At 42.2% G+C, this 19,962-nt stretch overlaps 1 protein-coding gene across 4 annotated transcripts in view; it reads left to right on the plus strand.

Annotated features, from left to right (window-relative positions):
- The first annotated feature begins 714 nt into the window (after positions 1–714).
- The window catches only part of FGD5 (FYVE, RhoGEF and PH domain containing 5), a 174,293-nt gene continuing 155,045 nt past the window's right edge, over positions 715–19,962 (plus strand). For 2 of the 4 annotated variants that reach the window (XM_075004987.1, XM_075004988.1), the window contains exons 1-2: positions 720–1,066; positions 13,412–16,421. In XM_075004987.1, the coding sequence (XP_074861088.1) occupies positions 1,054–1,066; positions 13,412–16,421 (3,023 nt within the window). In that variant the 5' untranslated portion in view covers positions 720–1,053. Of the gene's footprint in view, positions 1,067–13,411; positions 16,422–19,962 lie in introns of all 4 variants that reach the window. The other 2 variants (XM_075004989.1, XM_075004986.1) reach the window with 2 other exon arrangements.

Raw genomic sequence — 19,962 nt, forward strand, 5'->3', positions numbered from 1 at the left:
TTCTGTCTCCCCAGCTCTGTCTGCGCAGACAGGACTGAGCCCAGAGAGGAAGGCAGGGCTGGGAACAGAGAGGAACCCAGGAGACAGCAAACCATGTTTGTTCAAAGGCTTCCTTCCTCCTCCCCCTACTTAGGGAGTGGGTCAGAACAGGAGCTGCTTTGCACCTCTCTAGTTTTCAGTCCCTGTAACTTGCCCATGATCCAGACACTCTACCTGCGGCCAACCTAACACTCCGGGTCCCTCTGCAGGGAGCTGCGGGCAGAGAGAGCTACGCTCACGGAGAACCAAGCCGGGTCTCCGCCGGGGAGCTGCCTCGGCTTTGTGTGTGAGCTGCCCTCACTGCCCGCGGGTGTGAAACGCTCTGTGCTTGGCATTGCTTGTTGCACCCTCCCCGCGCCCTTCCAAAGCGGGCTCTGGGGAGCGCACGGAGCGGGGGGTCTCCGACAGCCGGTTCCCTGGGCTTTTAACGCACAAACTTCCAAGTTCAGGCGCTCTTTCTGCGAACTCTGCCAGCGGGGAGAAGCCGCGAGCCGGGGGCGGCCGCTCTTCCCCCCTCCCCGCGCTGCTTGGGCAGCCCGGTTCCAAATGAGCACGCGAGCCCGAGGTGTGTGTGTGGGGCGGGGGGAAGCAGCTGCTGTCCCTTTAAACCTGGCTCTTTGGCATCCTGCCCCCCTCCCTTGTTTCACTGCAGCGCTCACTCCCTGAGCGAGCCAAAGGGCTTCCTCTGCAGGAAAGGAAGGGAAATGCCTGGCAGGAGTAGGCGGTGGCGAGCCCCGGCCAGCGCGCCGCGATCACAGAGGGAGCGCACAAGCTGAGTGCAAGCACACGCCGCCGGGCCGGGCTAAGCATGGGGCAGGGCGAGGGCTGCCAGCGGCAGTGATCGCTCCCTCCGGAGCCCCCTCCAGCCAAAGAGGCTCCGGCCACTACTGAGGAGCTCTCCCCTCCCCTCCCCTCCGCACCCCGACCCCCGGCTCCGACTTCCACGCGGGCGCCTGAGCGCGGGCGGGACCATGATCTGAGGGCGAGACCGAAAGTTGGCGCCGAGCGTGGAAGATGAGCAGCGCAGGTGAGCGGGGCGCTGCCGGGCGCTGGGCAGGGAGGGCTCGCTGCGGGGCTGCCGGAGCGCTCGGGCTGTGCCCGGGACTAGGGGAGCGGCTCCCTCCCGCTGCTCCCCGGTTCCCCCTCTGCTTTGGTTTGCGATCCAGCGCGGAGGAGGGAGGGAGAGAGACCCGGGAGCGGCCGCTGGCCACCGGCGCTGTCTGGGGGCGACTCTCGGCACCTGCGTGCGCAGCACTACAGGGCGTGCTGGCGCCCGGCTGACTTCAGGGCTGCTCCGAGCTGCCCCCGTTCGCTCCCGCTCCCTGCGGCGTTTGTCACCGGGGCTGCGCGGCGGGCTCGTTGCGCGGCGGTTCTCCGGCGACCCCAGTGCAGCGGAACCGCCGGGGCATTTTAGCCCCTCGGGATCCCAGCATCGCTGGCCGCGAGCGCGGCTTCCCCCGCTGGCACCTCCGGAGCCAGCAGGCAAGGCGCGCCCGGGCAGTGCGCTCCAGAGCGCTCGGCTCGTACAGCTCCCGGGGCAGCGTTCGTCGCCGCCTATCTCTGGCCGCTTCTCGCTCCTGCTCCCCTCTCCTGAGCTCCCCCGGGCAGGGCCGAGCGCGGCCCTCTCCGCTGGAGGGCTCAGGCATGAGCACAGGGGTTTGCCAGGCGGGATCGCTTTGCCTTTAGGGGACAGATTTTCAACGCTGCTCAGCGCCCGTCTGGGCCCCTCAGGAGGGTTCAGACTCTGAGAGCCATTACGAATAACAGGAGCCGTGGGGCGCTGATCAGCGCTGGTAACATGGGGAGTGTTTCTTGCGGACAGTTTTGAAAGAAAACAACAACAACCATTTTTGACAACGCAGTTTGGTGGCTGAGTTTTTCCCTCCTTTTTTCTACCGGGAAAGGGGAGGAGGGAAAAAATACTAAGCCCCAATTTTTCAAGAATTAAATATAAAGTGTTTTGTTTTTCATCGAACAATAGGAATGTTTGGGCCAAAATGAACACTTTTTTCCACGTTCCAAACCCTATTGTTGAAGGGGGTGGGGAGTCATGACAAACTGCAATCAGTTCTAGTGCTGAGGCAGCATCGGTCAGTGACTTGGTGGAGCAGTAACAGGGCTCCTGCCCCTGTCTCCCACTCTTCAGTTTTATTTCAGGCTCCTGGACTCTGGAGGCTGGTCAGTGCCCTGCTTGAGAAGATAATACCATGCAGCTGGCAGGTTCCTGCCCTAGTCACACTGGCTTCAGACCCACGTGCTGGGAACTGTGAAAAGGTGTTTACAAGCTAAAGACTTCCTCTCCAGAATTTTTTTGGGACAGAGGCTGCAATTTCTCTGCCCACTGAAAAAGTAAAATTTGAATTCTCTTTCCATAACTCTTCCTGGTCAGCTTGGACTCCTTTCTGCTATGTGCCAGAGAAACTCACTCCAAGTTTAGCCATCTAGTAAAGAGTGGCTTTCAGCATTGATTTAAAAACTTTCTCTCAGGACAATTCAATACAGTACACAGGGTGTCCAGCTTGAACCCGCTCTCAGAGCAACGTTCACTGCTAGCACTAGCAGGCTGGTTACTTTGTAAGACCATTAGCTTTATTAGCAATGATTGTTATGTGATCCACAGCTCCAGAAAGAACATATCCATCAGAATGAGGCACAATTCTCCACTGCATTCAAAGGAGATTTTGTTCATTAACTGATATAGAGCCATGTGTTACAATAGTATTATTTATATTATAGTAGCAATTAGTGGACCTAACCAAGAAGAGTCCCATGCTGCTAGGCACTGTACTACATATATTAGGATATAATTTGTAACCCAAAGAATTTACAATCTTCACAGACAAGGGAGAAAAGAAATATGATTATCCCCCTAAATGTGAAATTGAGGCAGATCACTATTAAGTGACTTGTTCAAGGTTACAAAGGAAGTCCATAGAAGGGCCAAGAACTGGGGCCAGATTGACTCAGATCCAACAGAATCCACAATTCACAAGACCACCCTCCCTCCAATTCAGGGATTCTCATATTTCATTGCACTGCAACCCACTTCTGACAACGAACATTACTACATGACCACAGGAAGAAGGACCAAGGCCAGAGTCCACCTGAGCACCACTGTCCAGTGGGTAGGGGCAGCCCAAGACCCACCACCCCTGCCAAGGGGACCAAAGGCAAAGGTTAAGGGCTTCAGTCCCAATCTGGCAAACTGTATCCTCAGCCCAGCTGCCCAGGGCAAGTCTAAGCCAGTCCTAATGACCATTAAACAGGGTTGTAACCCACTTAGGGGGTCTCACTCCCAGCTCAGAGTTTGAGAACCCCTGCTTTAATTGTTCAGTTTCTTCTTGGATGCTGAAATTGGGCAATACAAAAGCAAAATTGTAATTAAAAATCAAAACACTTAAAGTTATTAAAAAGTGTAAACCACTAGGTATAATTTAAAAGATGTTATTGGATGTAATAAAAAATAAATTAACTTTAGAAAATCTGCAGGAAACTACCAGAATACTTGTTCTTTAATTTGAAGCCATATCCTACCATCATTGACTTTTATGAAACACTCCTATTGAATTCAATTGGACCTCAGCATATGAAAATGCAGGCTGGTATAAAGTAAGTTTTTGCAGACAGGGCTTCCTGTTGGGAAGCAGCTGTAAAACTGTAGCTTTCCTTGAGACATCAGAGCTATTTAGAGTTATTGGGATATTAAACTAATGGCACTGATCATTTGGATGTTGTACCTGTGTTTTTTCTAGCTATCCAGTCTAAGCCATTAACCCTGCATATATCTGCAGGTGCATAACTTTTCAACCCATTGGAGCAATGATATCACTCACACGAGTAAAGTTCAAACTTTAAGGATCAGAGATTTTGGTGATAGAATTGATCATTTCCCTCTAATGCAGGCTTTCCACTCAGTTTGGTATGCATGGACTGTAAGTTGTATTTTTCCTCACCAATGCTTCTCTACAAGATAGCACAAGACTGCACTATGTTTATGAATGGTGGCATTAAAGTTCTATAATGAGAGAAAGTTGGAACCTATTGATTTGACATCCCAAAGTCATAAGAGATTGATCCTATCTCAAAATAAAAGAGTCTAATAACTGTATCATAATGCATTCTATCCTTGTAGAGTGGTGTCTTCTCTGAATTTGTGGGTAATAACATTCCAATTAAAATAATTTAAAAAGACAAAATTACATAAATTAATTGTCCCCTTTTTGAAGATTTAGGTCTGCAGCTAACTGGGTATACAGGAGACCTTATTTCAAAACACAGTCAGGTAGAGCCTGATCTAAGTCCACTGAAGACGTTGAACTTTGACAGGCCCTTGAAACACAGACTCATTTTAATAAGTACAAGTAAAATTTTTGATTGACTTAGGCTCCTCAGTCCCACTGAGAATTTTACCTCTAGGCTCCTAAATCATTTAAGTTCTTTTGAAAATCCAATCCTCTGTCATTTTCACTTGTTTTAAATGCTTTGAAACAGAGTGAGGGACCAATATGTCATAAAACAACAACAGATCGTCAGTAACTACTGTGAAATTAATGACATCTTGGAATTGTTTACTGTATTTCCTGCAGTCCTGGTGAGGACAACTCCAGTGGTTTACAGCGTAACTGGAGTCCCCTCAGTGGGCTTACGCTTTCCTTGTAAATCATTCTAGCTCATTTGATTTAATCTCTGTAACGTATCAGAGCAGGTTCTGCAGCACATGCTACATATTTATCTAAATTCTGAATTATGGTAAAATGGTTTATATGCAAAGCCCTATTAAACACTGGTTTATTGGGTGGTTAGGCTAGCCTGCAGAACAGTACTTGCCATGTGAGACCCAGTGCTTTGGACTGGAGATGAAATTAATGATGTTTAGGACTCTGTTCTTGGCTTACTTGAAGCACTACATAATGTACAGCATTATTGCAAGGTGGGGTGGGATGGGTGGCTGTTAACAATAGGCTGACCAGCTGAGAATCTCAATCCGATTTTAGAATTTTAAGAGTTTGTTGTCCCTCCAGATGACACTTTGTGTGAGCTATTTCAATAATAGCTTCTGTTTGGGATCCACTGTTCTCACCTCTGTCTTAAGCTCTACACATACCTGGATAACAACTCAGACACCCATCACTTAGCTAAAATGACAGATACATAATGTTTCTATAGAAGAATAATTTGACTGAGAGCATCACTTTAGCATATGCTAAGGGGGCCAGATTTATTCCTGGGTTTGCCCCATTAAAAACGATGGAGATAAGCCGGGGTGGTGTTAGCACCTTATCACAATCCATTACTTTTAGATGCCTTTTCTTCAGTTGTGATCATAGCTGTATACCACTGATCAATACACTGATAAATTCAGGTACGAGGAGCAAATTACAGCTGTGCAGTTGAGCATCTTGTCTGGATTTGGTAACTCCAGAGGAAAGAAGCAGAACAGAGAAAAATGCGTCCAGTGGCTAAAAGACCTCTATCAGTTACATGTGTCCAGCTAGAGAGTAGGAAAAGATACATCCTTTCTTGCTTATGGAACTTATTCTGAGTTTTCCAGGCTAGGCTTTGGGACCCATTTGTATTCCCACATTTTATTCAGGTCCAGAATGTTATGATGTGATACATTCAAAACATGGCCCAGTTTTCCACTGCTCCACTGTAATGTTAAAAGAAAAAATGAAGAAAAGATTTCATGTCATTTCACTTGGCATTTGGGGAGCGATTAGCTTTGCTCAGTTTTCCACTGTGTAAATCCATCTGAGAATGTCTTGACCACATCAGCCCTCTCTTTGCATCCTTCTTTTGGATCCGCCTTCTCTAACACATCAAATGGGAATTATTTGTTCTCATTTTCAAGGCCATCCACTCTTCCACTCTTAGTCACTATTAAGATGTCAGCACCCTCTTCAGACAGACCTCTAATGCCAGCCTCCATCACCTTCTATTAAATTTTCAAACAAGTACTTTTGGCTTGTTTCACATTCTGTCCCTCACACTTGGGAAGAGCTCTGTGTAAACATCCTCAAAGCTACCTCACTATCTTCCTTCAAATCCCACCTTCAAGCTCTCCTTTTCCACAGTGCCTACACAAAGAGTAACAAGTTGGACCACTGGTGAATTTCACACTATTGCCTACCATATCATTGTTTCCTTATTCTCTCCCATTTGTCTCTGTCTGGTCTTATATTTAAATGTTAAGTTTTTTGGGGGACAGACTGCTTTTTTGTTCTGTGTTTGTACAACACCTAGGACAATGGGGTCCTAGACCCTGGGTTGGGGCGCCTATGTGTGATGGTCATACAAATAAACAGGTTTTTTTTGTTGTTTTATTGACGGTATGTGTACAGCCCCAGCCGTGGGATTCCGCAGCTGGGAGCTGGCTGGGGCACGGGCCCAGCCAGGCCTGGGAAACCCTAGCATCTCTGGGCCTGGGAGCCAGACACGGTGTAGAGCCCTCCTGGTAGCTGCAGCTCGGGGATCCAGCCAGGGCCATGGGAACCCTGGCAGCCCCAGGGCTGGGAGCTGGACAGGGCACAGAGCCCCACCAGCAGCTCCAGCCTAGGGGACCCCAACAAGGGGTGAGGGGAAGGGGGGGAGGAGCCAGCTGCACACCAGCTCCTGTTTTCTTACAAAAAAGCACTGTGAATAAGTAATAATAACACTAGCGCTGAGAGATGAGAAAGAATATTCCAACATGAACATGAATTGCCTACAGAGCTGGTGCTCACATCGCTTCATACTGTAGACCAGTCTTTAAGACAGATATCCTTCTTTGTTTCCCTGAATCCTTCTTTCCCTGAATACTCCATGTTATTATAGCCATTATTGTATTTGACTATGTGAGATGAAAATGAGTTTGCTTTGATGCTATGGGTGATTCTAGAGTTTCATTCAGTTTATATTTGTGCTATGTATTCCTTTTTCCCTTGGCAAGGGATTTGATAATGTGGAAGCAGCCCAAATCACAAACCTGATTTAATTATTGGAAGAGATTATTGGTTTGGCCTGATTAAAAATTTAACACTGTACAAGATCAATAAAGCACTTGTTAAAAGGATTAGGAACTGGCTTACTGACAGATCTCAAAGTAATCATCCATGGGAAATTATTATCAAATGGAGACGTTTCTAGTGTGGTTCTGCAGAGATAAGTCCTGGGCCTGATGCTGTTCAACATTTTCATCTGGCAGAAAATGTAAAATAGTTGTTGATCCAATTTATGGATGACACAAAGATTGGCAGAGTGGTAAATAATGATGAGGACAGGGCAGCCATACAAAGACTTCTGACACAGTTGAGCTACGTCTACACGTGAAGCCTACATCGAAGTAGCTTATTTTGATGTAGAGACATCGAAATAGGCTATTTCGATGAATAACGTCTACACGTCCTCCACGGCTGGCAACGTCGACATTCAACACCGATGTTGCGCAGCACCACATCGAAATAGGCACTGCGAGGGAACGTCTACACGCCAAAGTAGCACACATCGAAATAAGGGTGCCAGGCACAGCTGCAGACAGGGTCACAGGGCGGACTCAACAGCCAGCCGCTCCCTTAAAGGGCCCCTCCCAGACACACTTGCACTAAACAACACAAGATCCACAGAGCCGACAACTGGTTGCAGACCCTGTGCATGCAGCATGGATCCCCAGCTGCAGCAGCAGCAGCCAGAAGCCCTGGGCTAAGGACTGCTGCACACGGTGACCATAGAGCCCCGCAGGGGCTGGAGAGAGCGTCTCTCAACCCCTCAGCTGATGGCCACCATGGCGGACCCCGCTATTTCGATGTTCCGGGACGCGGATCGTCTACACGGTCCCTACTTCGACGTTGAATGTCGAAGTAGGGTGCTATTCCCATCCCCTCATGGGGTTAGCGGCTTCGACGTCTCGCTGCCTAACGTCAATGTTAACATCGAAATAGCGCCCAACACGTGTAGCTGTGACGGGCGCTATTTCGAAGTTAGTGCCGCTACTTCGAAGTAGCGTGCACATGTAGACACGGCTTTGGTGAATCAGGCCCATCCAAACAAAATGAGTTTTAATATAGCCAACTCCAAAGCTATACATCTAGGAATGACAAATACTGGCTGTACCTACATAATTGGTGACTGAGTCTTGGAAATAAAAGTCTCTGAAAAGGATTTAAGCTGTACAGGGGACAAACAACTCAATATGAACTCACAAGCTCAATGCAGTCAGGAAGAGGGTTAATGATGCCCTTGGTTGTATAAACAGGAGATTAATAAATAGGTATACGGAGGTGATTTTGCCCGTTATGGCATTTGTGAGACTGGTCCTGGAATGTGGCTCGGGTGTCTGCATTTTAAAAAACTGTTAAAAAATGAGAGTGCAGAAACAAGCCATAAAATGATTCAAGGACTGGAGAAAATTGCTTATAATGAGAGCTGCCAAAAAGAAGATTAAGAGGTGACTTGATTATATTGTACAAGCAACTTCGGGGGAAATGCTACTTGGTAATAAAAGCAATTTAATCTAATGGAAAAAAAACATAACAAGAAGCAATTGCTGGAACCTGAAGCCAGACAAATTAAAGTTGGAAATGAGGGACACTTTTTTAATAGTGAGTGTGATTAACCGTTGGCATAGACTACAAAGGAATGTGGTGGATTCTCCATCTCTTGATGTCTTCAGACAAGACTGGATGCCTTTCTGAAGAGCATGCTTTAGTCAAACACAAGTTATTTGGCTCAATACAGGTATAAAAGGGTAAAAATTAGTGGCTTGTGATACACAGGAGGTTAGACTAAATGTTTTAATGGTGACTTCTGTCCTTAAACTTTGTGAATCTATAAAGTTTGGTCTGTCTTCTGTGCTAGCTGTCTATTCACTTTTGGGTTGTCTGCATATTTGCTTTTGGCTGAGTTTATGCCAAAGAAACATCCAACACAAGAGGTGGAACAGTCAACAGGCTACACAGAGGTGCTTGACTTTCTATGAGACACAAAAAGCCTTTTAAAAACAACAAGAAGTCCTGTGGCACCTTATAAACTACATATTTTGGAGCATAAGCTTTCGTGGGCAAAGACCTGCTTCGTCAGATGCATGAGGCTTTTGGAAAAAAGCCTTTTGGAACTCTAAAAAATTCCTGAACTGCATCATAGCTACCATGTTGCTAACAGCACCTTAAATACTCATGGATGCTTCATCCTTGTAGCCAAAGCAGCACTGCTCACCACAGGTCACGAACCACTGGCCTTTAATATATTTACAAATGTGCTCAATTGGCTTGAAATATCAACTGGATGCTCTAACCAAGCCCACCAAGTCCCTGACAGTGTTGTGGTATGTTCTACTTTAAGTCACAAGTAAATATGAAACCATATTAATTTTGGCAAATTACCAGGTTTGAAGAATATGAGCAAATGGACATTTCACAATGTTTCAGGTGATAATGGCTGCACAATGAAGAGCACTTTCCCTCCCTTTTCTTGCCTTTTAGAACAGCTCTACAGGGACTCAGGGACAAATCTATGCATCATTTAAAAGTACCTTTGTTATGGTGGCTGTGTGGTATGGATGCCATTATACAATGCTGCTGTTCGCTCCCTGATGACTCAGCTGGTGGTCAGGGATTGCCGTTAAATGTGCACTGTGATAGTGATGCAGCCTTGCTGGAATTCATGCTCACCAAGAGGAAGGTAGTCAAGTAGAGGAGGAAGCAGTTCTTGACTAGGAAGCTTCAAACAATAAGGGGAGGAGAAGACTAAAAGAGCATCTAGTCCCAAACAGGTTCCGGAGGTACAGGGTGTCTCTCCCTCCCAAAAACAATTATGCCTAATTTGAAATAAACACGAGTATTTACTATTTATAAATAAGCATATTTCTTCTGGGGCTTGTCTATACTTGTGCTTAACTTCAAAGGGAGCATGGTAATCAGGGCCTGGGAGATTACTAATTAAGTGCTACAGTGAATATGCAGCACTTCATGAGGCTAATTTTCCCCTGCGGCAACTCTGAAGCTTTTCTGAGAAGTAAAGGGACTTCAAAGTAGTGTGGGCACTTTGCTACATGCATGCTGGCACTTTGCAGTTTGAAGCTTCAAAGTTGCCACAGGGGAAAATTAGCCTAATGAAGTGCTGCTGTGTATTCACAGCAGCACTTCATTAGTAATCTCCCATGGCCCTGATTACCATGCCCCCTTCAAAGTTAGGGGCAAGTATAGATCCAGCCATGGTGTAATGTTATCTTTGCACCTTAAAAAGTTACTTTGGAAACCTCTTATGTAGTTCAGTTTCCAAAGGAAGCAGAACCAAACATACCCAAAGCAGAATTGTACTGATCATCAAAGGCTTGTAGGGCTCCATTGTGCTGGGACAGATTTGCTTTTATTTCATGATGTTTTTTAAATAAACATTTATACAAAAAAGTAAGTAAACAATTTCACAAGCTCTGTGAAGGGTAAGAGGTACATGGTGAGCAGTTATAACACAGAGAGGAAGCACCCTGAAGTGAACAAAGACTGGCACAGTGGGAAAATTAGGCCACTGATCACTAATTCATGGCAACAAACTACTGCGAACAAAGCTGCAGAGTACCAGTAATGCCACTGAAGGGCTGGTAAATACTATATGTGCACAATTTTTAAACAACTAAATGTTATATATGGAAATTATCTGAGAATAAAAATACTCATTACGTAATTTAATAAAATTGTACACATAGAGCTGTTTAGCAGTTATGTATGTACATCTCTTAAAAAGGCATGATATGGACAGATAGAAAATCCTGGGTCCCTGGCCTAATTTAAATATACACTCTGTCTCTCTTCATTTTCAGCTGTATACAGTATTCTTTACTTCCGGTACCAAAATGATACGGTGGTTGTTTTGGTACTGGTGAAGTTATTTTATCCCAAAAAGTTTGTAAAGTGTTTTGGAATGAACAGTTGTCTGTAAAACTTATTAGTCATACAACTTGATTGACAACAGAAGACCATGTGGAGAGAGAGAAAACACAACTGTATTGGAAACTGTGAAATTATACAGCTTTGGCTTTTTACTGCACAACCTGTTTTAAACCTCTCTTAACCTGCTCACTTGTTCCTTTCCCCCATACATTGTTATTTCTTTTCAAAACCCCTGAGGAAAGATACCTCCTTCAACAAGTATAATTTGGGTCTTGGCCTGGAATGTCTCTTTAGCTCCTTCAAAACAGCTGGGCACATAGCTGACTGCTATCTTTGAGCAACAAACATCTCAAATGAAAACTAAGGACACTGAAAACTGGAAGAAAAGTCTCAGGATCAGTTGAAAGGCAGAAAAGTTGTCTCTCACTTGTTTTTTGATCTGCCGACTTTCATTCTTCATGCAAGTCTCCAGCACAGCTAATGAAGGGTGAATGATCAAAGCAGAGAGATTTCCTCTGCTGAGGGATTCATCATGCCCGGGTTTTCCAGGGACCAAATGATTTGTGGAAAGAAAATGTTCTCTAGAAGAACCTAGGGTATTGTTGGTGTAGCAGATTCTTAAAGTGAATAATATGATCACCTTTTAGATTAATAACAGAGAGGAAGTCGTGCTAGTCTATATGCTATCAAAACAAAAAGCAGTCAAGTAGCACTTTAAAGACTAGCAAAATAGTTTATTAGGACAGAGCTTTTGTGGGACAGACCCACTTCTTCAGACCATTTTTACCTAAAGAAATTTACCATGGTCTGAAGAAGTGGGTATGTCCCACGAAAGCTCTGTCCTAATAAACTATTTTGCTAGTCTTTACAGTGTTACTTGACTGCTTTTTTTTCTTTTAGATTAAATAATCCAATAAGGGGATTTTTATTTTTACAGATTCTTTTAAAGATACCACATGCTAGCTGTAGAATCTATTGATTGAATTCATTTCTGGAGCCTGAGGAAATAAGACTCAGGTTAGAACTGGATGCTATACTCTGACTCCTAAGCAAAGGAGCATCTCTGAGGCAGACACTGAAAGGTAAAAATAACAGAAGCACAGCTCCCTTTATCCACAGCACAGATGTCTGACTTGGCATTGAGCAATCTCCATACAGATTGGACTCTGGAAGCTACAAATACTACAGTAAATGTCTGATAAGAACATTTTGCTTCTGCATATCTTTGGGTTTGGTGGGAATCCCACTAGAAAAAGCTTTTGTAATCAGAATGGTTTTCATGGCTCTGATTAAGATGTTTCAAAACAATGTTTTTACATTCTAAAATTCACTACCAAAAATTTCTTTAGGTAAAATTCTTTTGTCACAAAATGTTGCAAATGTCCATGAAACATTTGAGGTGCAAGATGATGTGAAACCGCAGTTCTCTGCTAGCTTGCTGGGTAGGTCCATGAGGGAAAGCAGCTTAAAGATCTCATTCTAGGAAAAGAAATCAGTGCAACTGCTAGTCACACTGGGCATGAACACTGGCATGGCCAATGGCACCCTTTTGGAAGCTTGGATATTCAAATTCACCTCCCCTCAAAAAAAAAAGTAAGAAAAATGTGTTTTAAATAAAGGAGAATTGCTTGCAATGTGGGATTATCATTTACAGAGTTGTTGTCTTCTGAATAGTGAAGTAATGGATGAAGTTATGCATTTTGAAAACTGAACTAACACCAATTGCCTCTACTCATTTTAGGGTACAAGAATTTCATTCAATGTGTTGTAGCTCAGCTACATAATTAATGTAAAGACTGAACCAAGCCTTTAGAAATTCTTTTCACCTGAGTGAATAAATTAGTTGACTGTCAAGTAACATATCATTCAGTTTTTCATTATCAGTCACCACAGTAAAGGTTGGTGAATATATTTTGTGCTTTGGGTTGGTAAGCACTCATGTCACTTTTACAAGTCTGAATTATATGGTTAATTATTGGCAGAACAAACTGAGTGGATTTGGTTTGCAATCTACAATGCAGATAAATCATTGCTCTACATTATTTGTATTGCATTTTTATGGATTAAAATAAAATGGATCAAAAATTTTTCTGCTGAAAAACTGTTACTGAAATTTTTGTTTTTTAATTGAAAATCTGAACATCTATAAATTGGAAACAAATGGTCAAAACCCTAAAATTTCATTTTGTAAATACTGAAACATTTTGTTTCAACATTTCTGCTTGAAATGAAAAAAAATTGACATTCCTGAATTGGTATCTTTCTGCTTGGCTCAGTCTGATATTAAACTCTGTCCTCCTAAGTGGCCACAATGCTTCATGGGTGTTGTAGTTCAGTGCTTCCTGCTACCATTATCCTCAATGGACCATTTGCACTACAACTGTCATCAAAATTACTATAAATAATAAAGTTAATTGTGGTAGATTCTCTGGTGTCTTCTGTGTCATTATGTTTCCAATTACATCAGGATGGCAAACTGCTAATATAGGTTTTCTTTGTTTCTTTTCCAGAGTTCACAAAGCCACCACTAGCACCAAAACCAAAGATTATCAGTCATCTTTCTTCAGTGGCTGTCTCCAAATTTCCTCCATCATCGTCAAAGCCTGATATTCTTCAAAATACAAACTCTATGTCTAGGGGTCCAAAACCTCCCATTGCTCCAAAGCCAAAACTCTCAGCTGACACTGAAGGGAGATCCAGTGTTCATACCAACAATAACTTAAATAAATTCACAAATGGAAAACTGATATCTCCTGCTGGAGAGCTGTATGAAGGAAATCAATGCAACACCGAGTGCTCAGAATCTGAGGCTGGTGATGAATACATCATAGTTCCTGAAACCCAGATGACCAATAAAGACTGTGATGACTTTGAACATACACAAGATCAATATTTAGAGTCATCTACAGAGAATGAGGTCATAGAAGCAGCAGAGGAAGAAGAGGATCATACCATAGCTAATGATGAGGAGATCTGTAATCCAGAAATAAATGAAGCTGCGGACAATGACTTTTCAGATACTGTTGAACATGTGGAACTGGACTCAGATGGATCAACAGAAATGAGAGACTGTGATAGGTCTGAAGAGTTTAGTCAAGTGTCTTCAGAAGCACCTGAAGTAGAAGTTGTTGCTTCTAAGACTATGGATAAAGAAGTGGACTATGTAGATGACCCCAAAAACTATTTCAAGGGTGAGGCTGAGGAAATGTTAAATAACCTTGATCTGGTAAAGGATAATAATGAATTTAATTCGGAAAACTGTAAGATTGTGAATGGAGATGAAAACTTGAAGGGCAGTATCTGTGAAGACATTATTCTAATACATTTATCTGTAGATGAGCCAATACTAGAACAGAATGATGAACTGCCCCAAACTGTAAAAGATGAGCTATCAAATGATGCAGAAGTGAGTCCTGCAAACAATGGTAACCTGGATGATAATGCAGAGTTTGTATTGAGTACAGAAACTAATATAGGAAATTATGGTTGTGCAAATCCTGATATAATTCCTAATGATGCTGATGTAGAAGAAAGAGACATTGGATTAGGACTGAAAGAAAATGAGCTTGATTCAGAGGAGGATTTTGGAGAGTCCATCAATGAAGCTGCAGCTGAAGAAGAGGAAGTAAGTCCAGATAGTGACAAAGAAACAAATGCAGAAAGGGAAGAATATACCGACGATGGTTACCAAACCACTGAGATGAAGAGTGAGGAGGAAACATCAGAGACAACATGTGAGGTTAGAGAAGACTCTGAAAAAGAGGAAGTGTTGAAAGCAGATAATACAGATGATAGTTGTCAAATTGTTCCTTTTGAGAGTGAATGCAATGATGATGTACTTGACTCATTTCAAGAAAACTTCAGTGAGAATTTGGAACTGGAAAGGGCTTATTTGAATAATGATATCCAGCTTGTTAGCCCTCAAACAGCTGGTGAACCAGAGCTGGAAGTGGAATCTAAATCAAATGTGGTTGTTGAAGACTGTGATGGCTATGAATGCCTCTTGGAAGAACCTGAATCAAATGAGCACATGCTTGAAGGCAATACAGTCAGTCATAGTAGCTTTGACGAAAGCTCCCCAAATCTGCATGAACAAGCTGCAGTTGAGGATCAATATCATACAGCAGAAGAATTAGCTGCATGTGATCAAAGCAAATTCAATGCAGACTGTAATAGTGAATGTGAGTCTAGTGAGTATTTAGCAATCCCTGAAGTGGTTGTTCTACCTGAGGAAAAAGAAGCAGCCAATGATTCTCTAGATGATCCTTATGTAATGCCTGCAGGGAATGTAACCCCTCATGTCAGAGAAGTGGGGCAGGCAGAATTTGAAGATATGCCATGTGATTACAGCATAAGACAAGAACTAACTGTAGACACTGAAAACAACCTGCTATCCATTGATCGAAAAAGTATGGTCACTAGAACAAGGTCACTCTCTGGAAAAGTGCCTGGCTATGTGCCTGAAACTGTTCCAGAAGAAACTGGACCAGAAACAGAGGTACAGTCCTCAAATAATGACACTATGACTGAATATTTAACCAATAACTTTCTGCCCTTGGAAGGAAAAGCAATGGAGGTAAATAGGGCCTTACCAGGCAAGTCAAGACGCTTTATTTTATACCCACGGTCTTACTCGGTAGAAGGGAGAGAGATGCCAGTCTCTGTTTATAGAGAAACTGATGGCTGTGCTTTGGATGACAATACAATAAAGAGGATAGAAGACAACCTCTCTCTGCCCTGTGTAATTAGTTCTTCAGGTAGCTTTTCACAGAGAAATCACCTCTCATCAAGTGGTCTGTCTACCCCATCCTCAGTGGTTGATATACCACCTCCTTTTGAACTAGCCTGTATTACCAAAAAGCCAATCACTAAAAGTTCCCCATCACTTTTAATAGAGAATGAATCTCCTGATAAGTACATCAAGAAGAAAAAATCATCTTTTAAGAAATTCCTCACCTTAAAATTCAAAAAGAAGACAGAAAATAAGGTCCACGTGGATGTTAATGTCTCCTCTTCAAGGTCCTCATCAGAGTCTAGCTATCATGGGCCTTCTAGGGTTATGGAACTGGACAGAAGGAGCTTGAGTAACTCACCTCAGCTGAAGTCCCATACCCATACAGGGAAGCTGCGTGCTTCTGAGTCTCCCTCTACAGTTTTTTTCTACAAGGATGGTAAAAGAAAAGGGACACCCAAAACATTTAGTAGGAGTGTGTCAAGAGTGGAGTCCTTTGAGGATCGATCCAGACCTCCTTTCATGCCACTCCCCTTAACTAAACCAAGGTCTATTTCATTCCCAAATGCTGATACTTCTGACTATGAAAACATTCCAGCTATGAGCTCTGATTATGAAAATATACACATTCCTCCTCGAAGACCAACCAGGGCAGGAACTTTTACAGAATTTTTTGAAGATCCCAGTAGGGCATTATCTGCTGCTAATGAGAATGATGGCTATGTGGATATGAGCAGCTTTACAGCCTTTGAGAACAAGCAACAAACTACAGACCAGGAAACAGAAAGGTACTGTAGTAAATTATTATGTAAGACCTGCTAGCTTTGACAATTCAAGATTCCCTCTGTTAGATGTCATAAGCAGATCCTCCGTTTTGCGTGGCTTATTCTCATTGTTCAGGCAGTGTTTTCAAGAAAGAGTTTGGAAGAGTACAAGATATAAACCATTATTACTCTTTTTAGTAAACATATACTAAAAAACAGTGGAATTGGATGATTGTATCTGGGTAGAGGACACATGTCAAACGAATTTAAAAATTCATTTAAAAATAATCATTTTACTCTGATGTATCTATTTTTATGAGCAATATTTCTGAGTTCTTGTTTGAATGGAATTTATTACAGATACAATCTCTCTTATTGAGTCCTGGAATTTCTGCTTTCATTTAATCATTTTTTGCCAGTTTCCCTATGCAACATTGTGTAGTTAATTTGTACTTCAAAGTCCAGCAAATAAATATGGATAAAAATGCCAAGCAAACCAGGACCTAATCTGAACAGTCTATTAATTTATTAAATTTCTTAAAAATCTTTCATTATGGACTGTTGTCAGCTTCTGACTTCTGAATGAATTACATAAATGGTTTGTCTAAAACTGCACATGTTGCATTTTGTGATTTCATCCTAACTTCACCTATTTGTTGATTTGAAAAAAAAATGATCCAAATTCTCCTCTCAGTTACACAGGTTCATTTCTCTTGGGGATCATCTGTCTTCTCCTTGATATTCCACCATAATCTCCCTATTATCAATTTATAATCATACTATAACCTGAAGCTAATGGGGTGGGATTAGTGTAAAGGAGAAGGGATCTTACCCCACAGGCTAGAAAAGGTAACTCGGGAAATAAATGAAAAGCAGCAAAATGAAAAATTTGGGGTGAAAAAAAATGAATGAATGTCTTCCAACCAAGTTTTAAATGTACCTTTTGTTGTTCTTTCCCATCTGTTTTACACTCATGCTTCACTTTTTTTATGAAATGTGTATTTTCAAATCTTCTCATGCATTTTGCAGGGAATAGGAGATCAGAATATTAAATGCATGGGGAAACTCACATTATTCATATCTCACTAATGATATATTAGTCATTTTACTTTCAACAGCTCTGTTTCAGTTGAGAAAACTGACAATGGCTTTGAAACCGGGCCACTAGTTGGTATCAGTGACATACCAAACATTTAGGGTTGTACTTTAAGGTAAAAATACTGAACTACAGAAATTGCTATGACTTAGACATATTTGTTACCATGGAAAAGCCGATCAGAACAGGTCCAAGGAATTTTCAAGGTTCATGCTAGAACACGGTATTTCAGGTTGCTTGCTGCACATGCAGTTTCTGTTGCTAGCAAAGTAATGAAAAATGGTTATTTCTGAATAGCCCCTTTCTACTGTTTGGGGAGGAGAGATGTGGTTGTTGCTAACAAGTTTTTACTGATCTTCATTTGTGCGTTCGCTGCTGTACAAAAATGAAAAAGACCACACATAAAATGAATGATCAAAATGGATAAATAATATAGTTCAGTAATATAATGCACTGGATCAGACCAGAATAGACTAATCTCAGAACAGTATAATATTTTATGTGTATGTATATATATATGCACGCACTCACACATATCTATTAATTATTTATTCATAAATGGTGCTTCTTAAAATGAACTTCAAGGGATCTAATCTTTAGAGTCATATGGAATCACATGAGAAGGAACCCTGCCACAGAAAGCATCATGATACAGTTAACTTAAAATTCCTAGCCTACTTTTATTATGATACTTATTTCTCTCATCTAAGACCATGGTTGCTTTGACACAGCATACATATAACACATGGGGCATCCAATATTATATCATCAATATATTCAATATTATATCACCAATATATTCACGTCAATGGTATGGATGTCTAGTATCTGTCTGTATATTGGTGATGTGTTACATATTTGATGAATAAACCAGTGCAAATCTTCCTTAAAGTTTCAGGGAACAGAATTTGAAAAGGATATAGAATTATAATAATCTAGAAGCCACCACTTTCCAAATCCCTGTGATTGGGGGTTAGGGCATTGAAACTGACAGATGAAGATTCGCTTTTTAATTTAATCTTGTTAAAAGAAAAGCCATATGGAGCAGATTTAAACCAATAATTTTTAATTAGATGCAATCAGATTTCTAGAAAGAGCTCAGTAATGTAAGTATGCTAGAAATACATCTTATCTTACAATTACCATTGTGAAGCTAGTGTTTGGAACATTATCCCCTGAAGGGCAGTTACTGTAGAACCCCTAAATTTAGTTATGGGGTATTAATAATTAAAATCTGATTCAAAAATGCTAGAATATAGATAGTCATTAACACGCTGCGCTCTGGGGAGAAGAGTTGCATGTGGCACTAGCCTTTAGGCCCCTCAAAATCCCTTAACCATGAACCCTTCCTGACCTAGGAAGCCAAAAAATATAAATTTCAGTCTTCCTTAATTTTAAAAAGGAAGATTCTAGGCCTTTTTTTCAGAAATGGCCTTGAGAGATGTAAATGAATATACAACGGTGTCTAGAGCTGAAAGGAACAGACAGCTGGTCTCCACATCTGCAGCAGAAAGCTGCTCTCTCCTAAGCATTCTCTAGCCACCCACGCACACATTTTGGGCTAGGTCTTCCATTGATGCCAATAGAGCTATTCTTATTTACAACTTGCTGAAGATATGGCCTGTTAAGGAAAAATACTCAGTTACAGTTTGGGGTGTATTACAAGGAACCATTTCATTAGCCTTCCCCAGAACCCTTAGTCTGCCTGTACCACGTAGGCTATGTCTACACTAGCACCCCCCTTTTGAAAGGGGATGCTAATGAGACACTTCAGGATATGCTAATGAGGTGTTGCAATGAATATGCAGTGCCTCATTAGCATAATGGAGGCTGTGGACTTTCGAAAGTGACGGTTTTGATTGCGCGTGGCTCATCTACAGTCCCTTATGCCTGAAAAGCTGAACATATGCATCACTCTCATTACATTGGGGGGAGCCAACAGAGTTTAAGTCTGGGAATAAATCTATCTATAGGTCTTGAGGAGAAAGCTGAGGCCACCATTGGATGGATTCTGTGAGTAAGGAAAGTGGGATTTGGCCTTTGATTTCCCCATTCCAGACAGGGCATTTGCCTGAGGATCAGCGAACAATGTGGCTGAGCTAAAATCTAGAACACTTAAATTGGATATTGCAAAGCATCTACTGCCCTTGCGGAGTCATTGCTTGGTAAAGAAATATATCATGGCTTTTTTCCCCACAAATAATGCCCACACACATTTGTGCCACAAAACATACATACAGAAAAGACACAGGTCTCTGTCAGCATAAATAAGTCAAGAGAGAGCAACCAAAATAGCAAGAAGATACATTTTTTCCAATTCATTAAAAAACTCAGTAATTCAAGAGCTGCAATGCATGTGAATACCAGATGGCCCTTAATAACTAATGTCAAAGCATACTTTTTAACCTCTATTTTAAGAACAGCACACACAATAATTTGTAATGTGATACATATTTACTGCAGGACGTT

The sequence above is a fragment of the Carettochelys insculpta genome, chromosome 11 (assembly GCF_033958435.1).
Source record: "Carettochelys insculpta isolate YL-2023 chromosome 11, ASM3395843v1, whole genome shotgun sequence".
In the NCBI taxonomy this organism is placed as follows: domain Eukaryota; kingdom Metazoa; phylum Chordata; order Testudines; family Carettochelyidae; genus Carettochelys; species Carettochelys insculpta.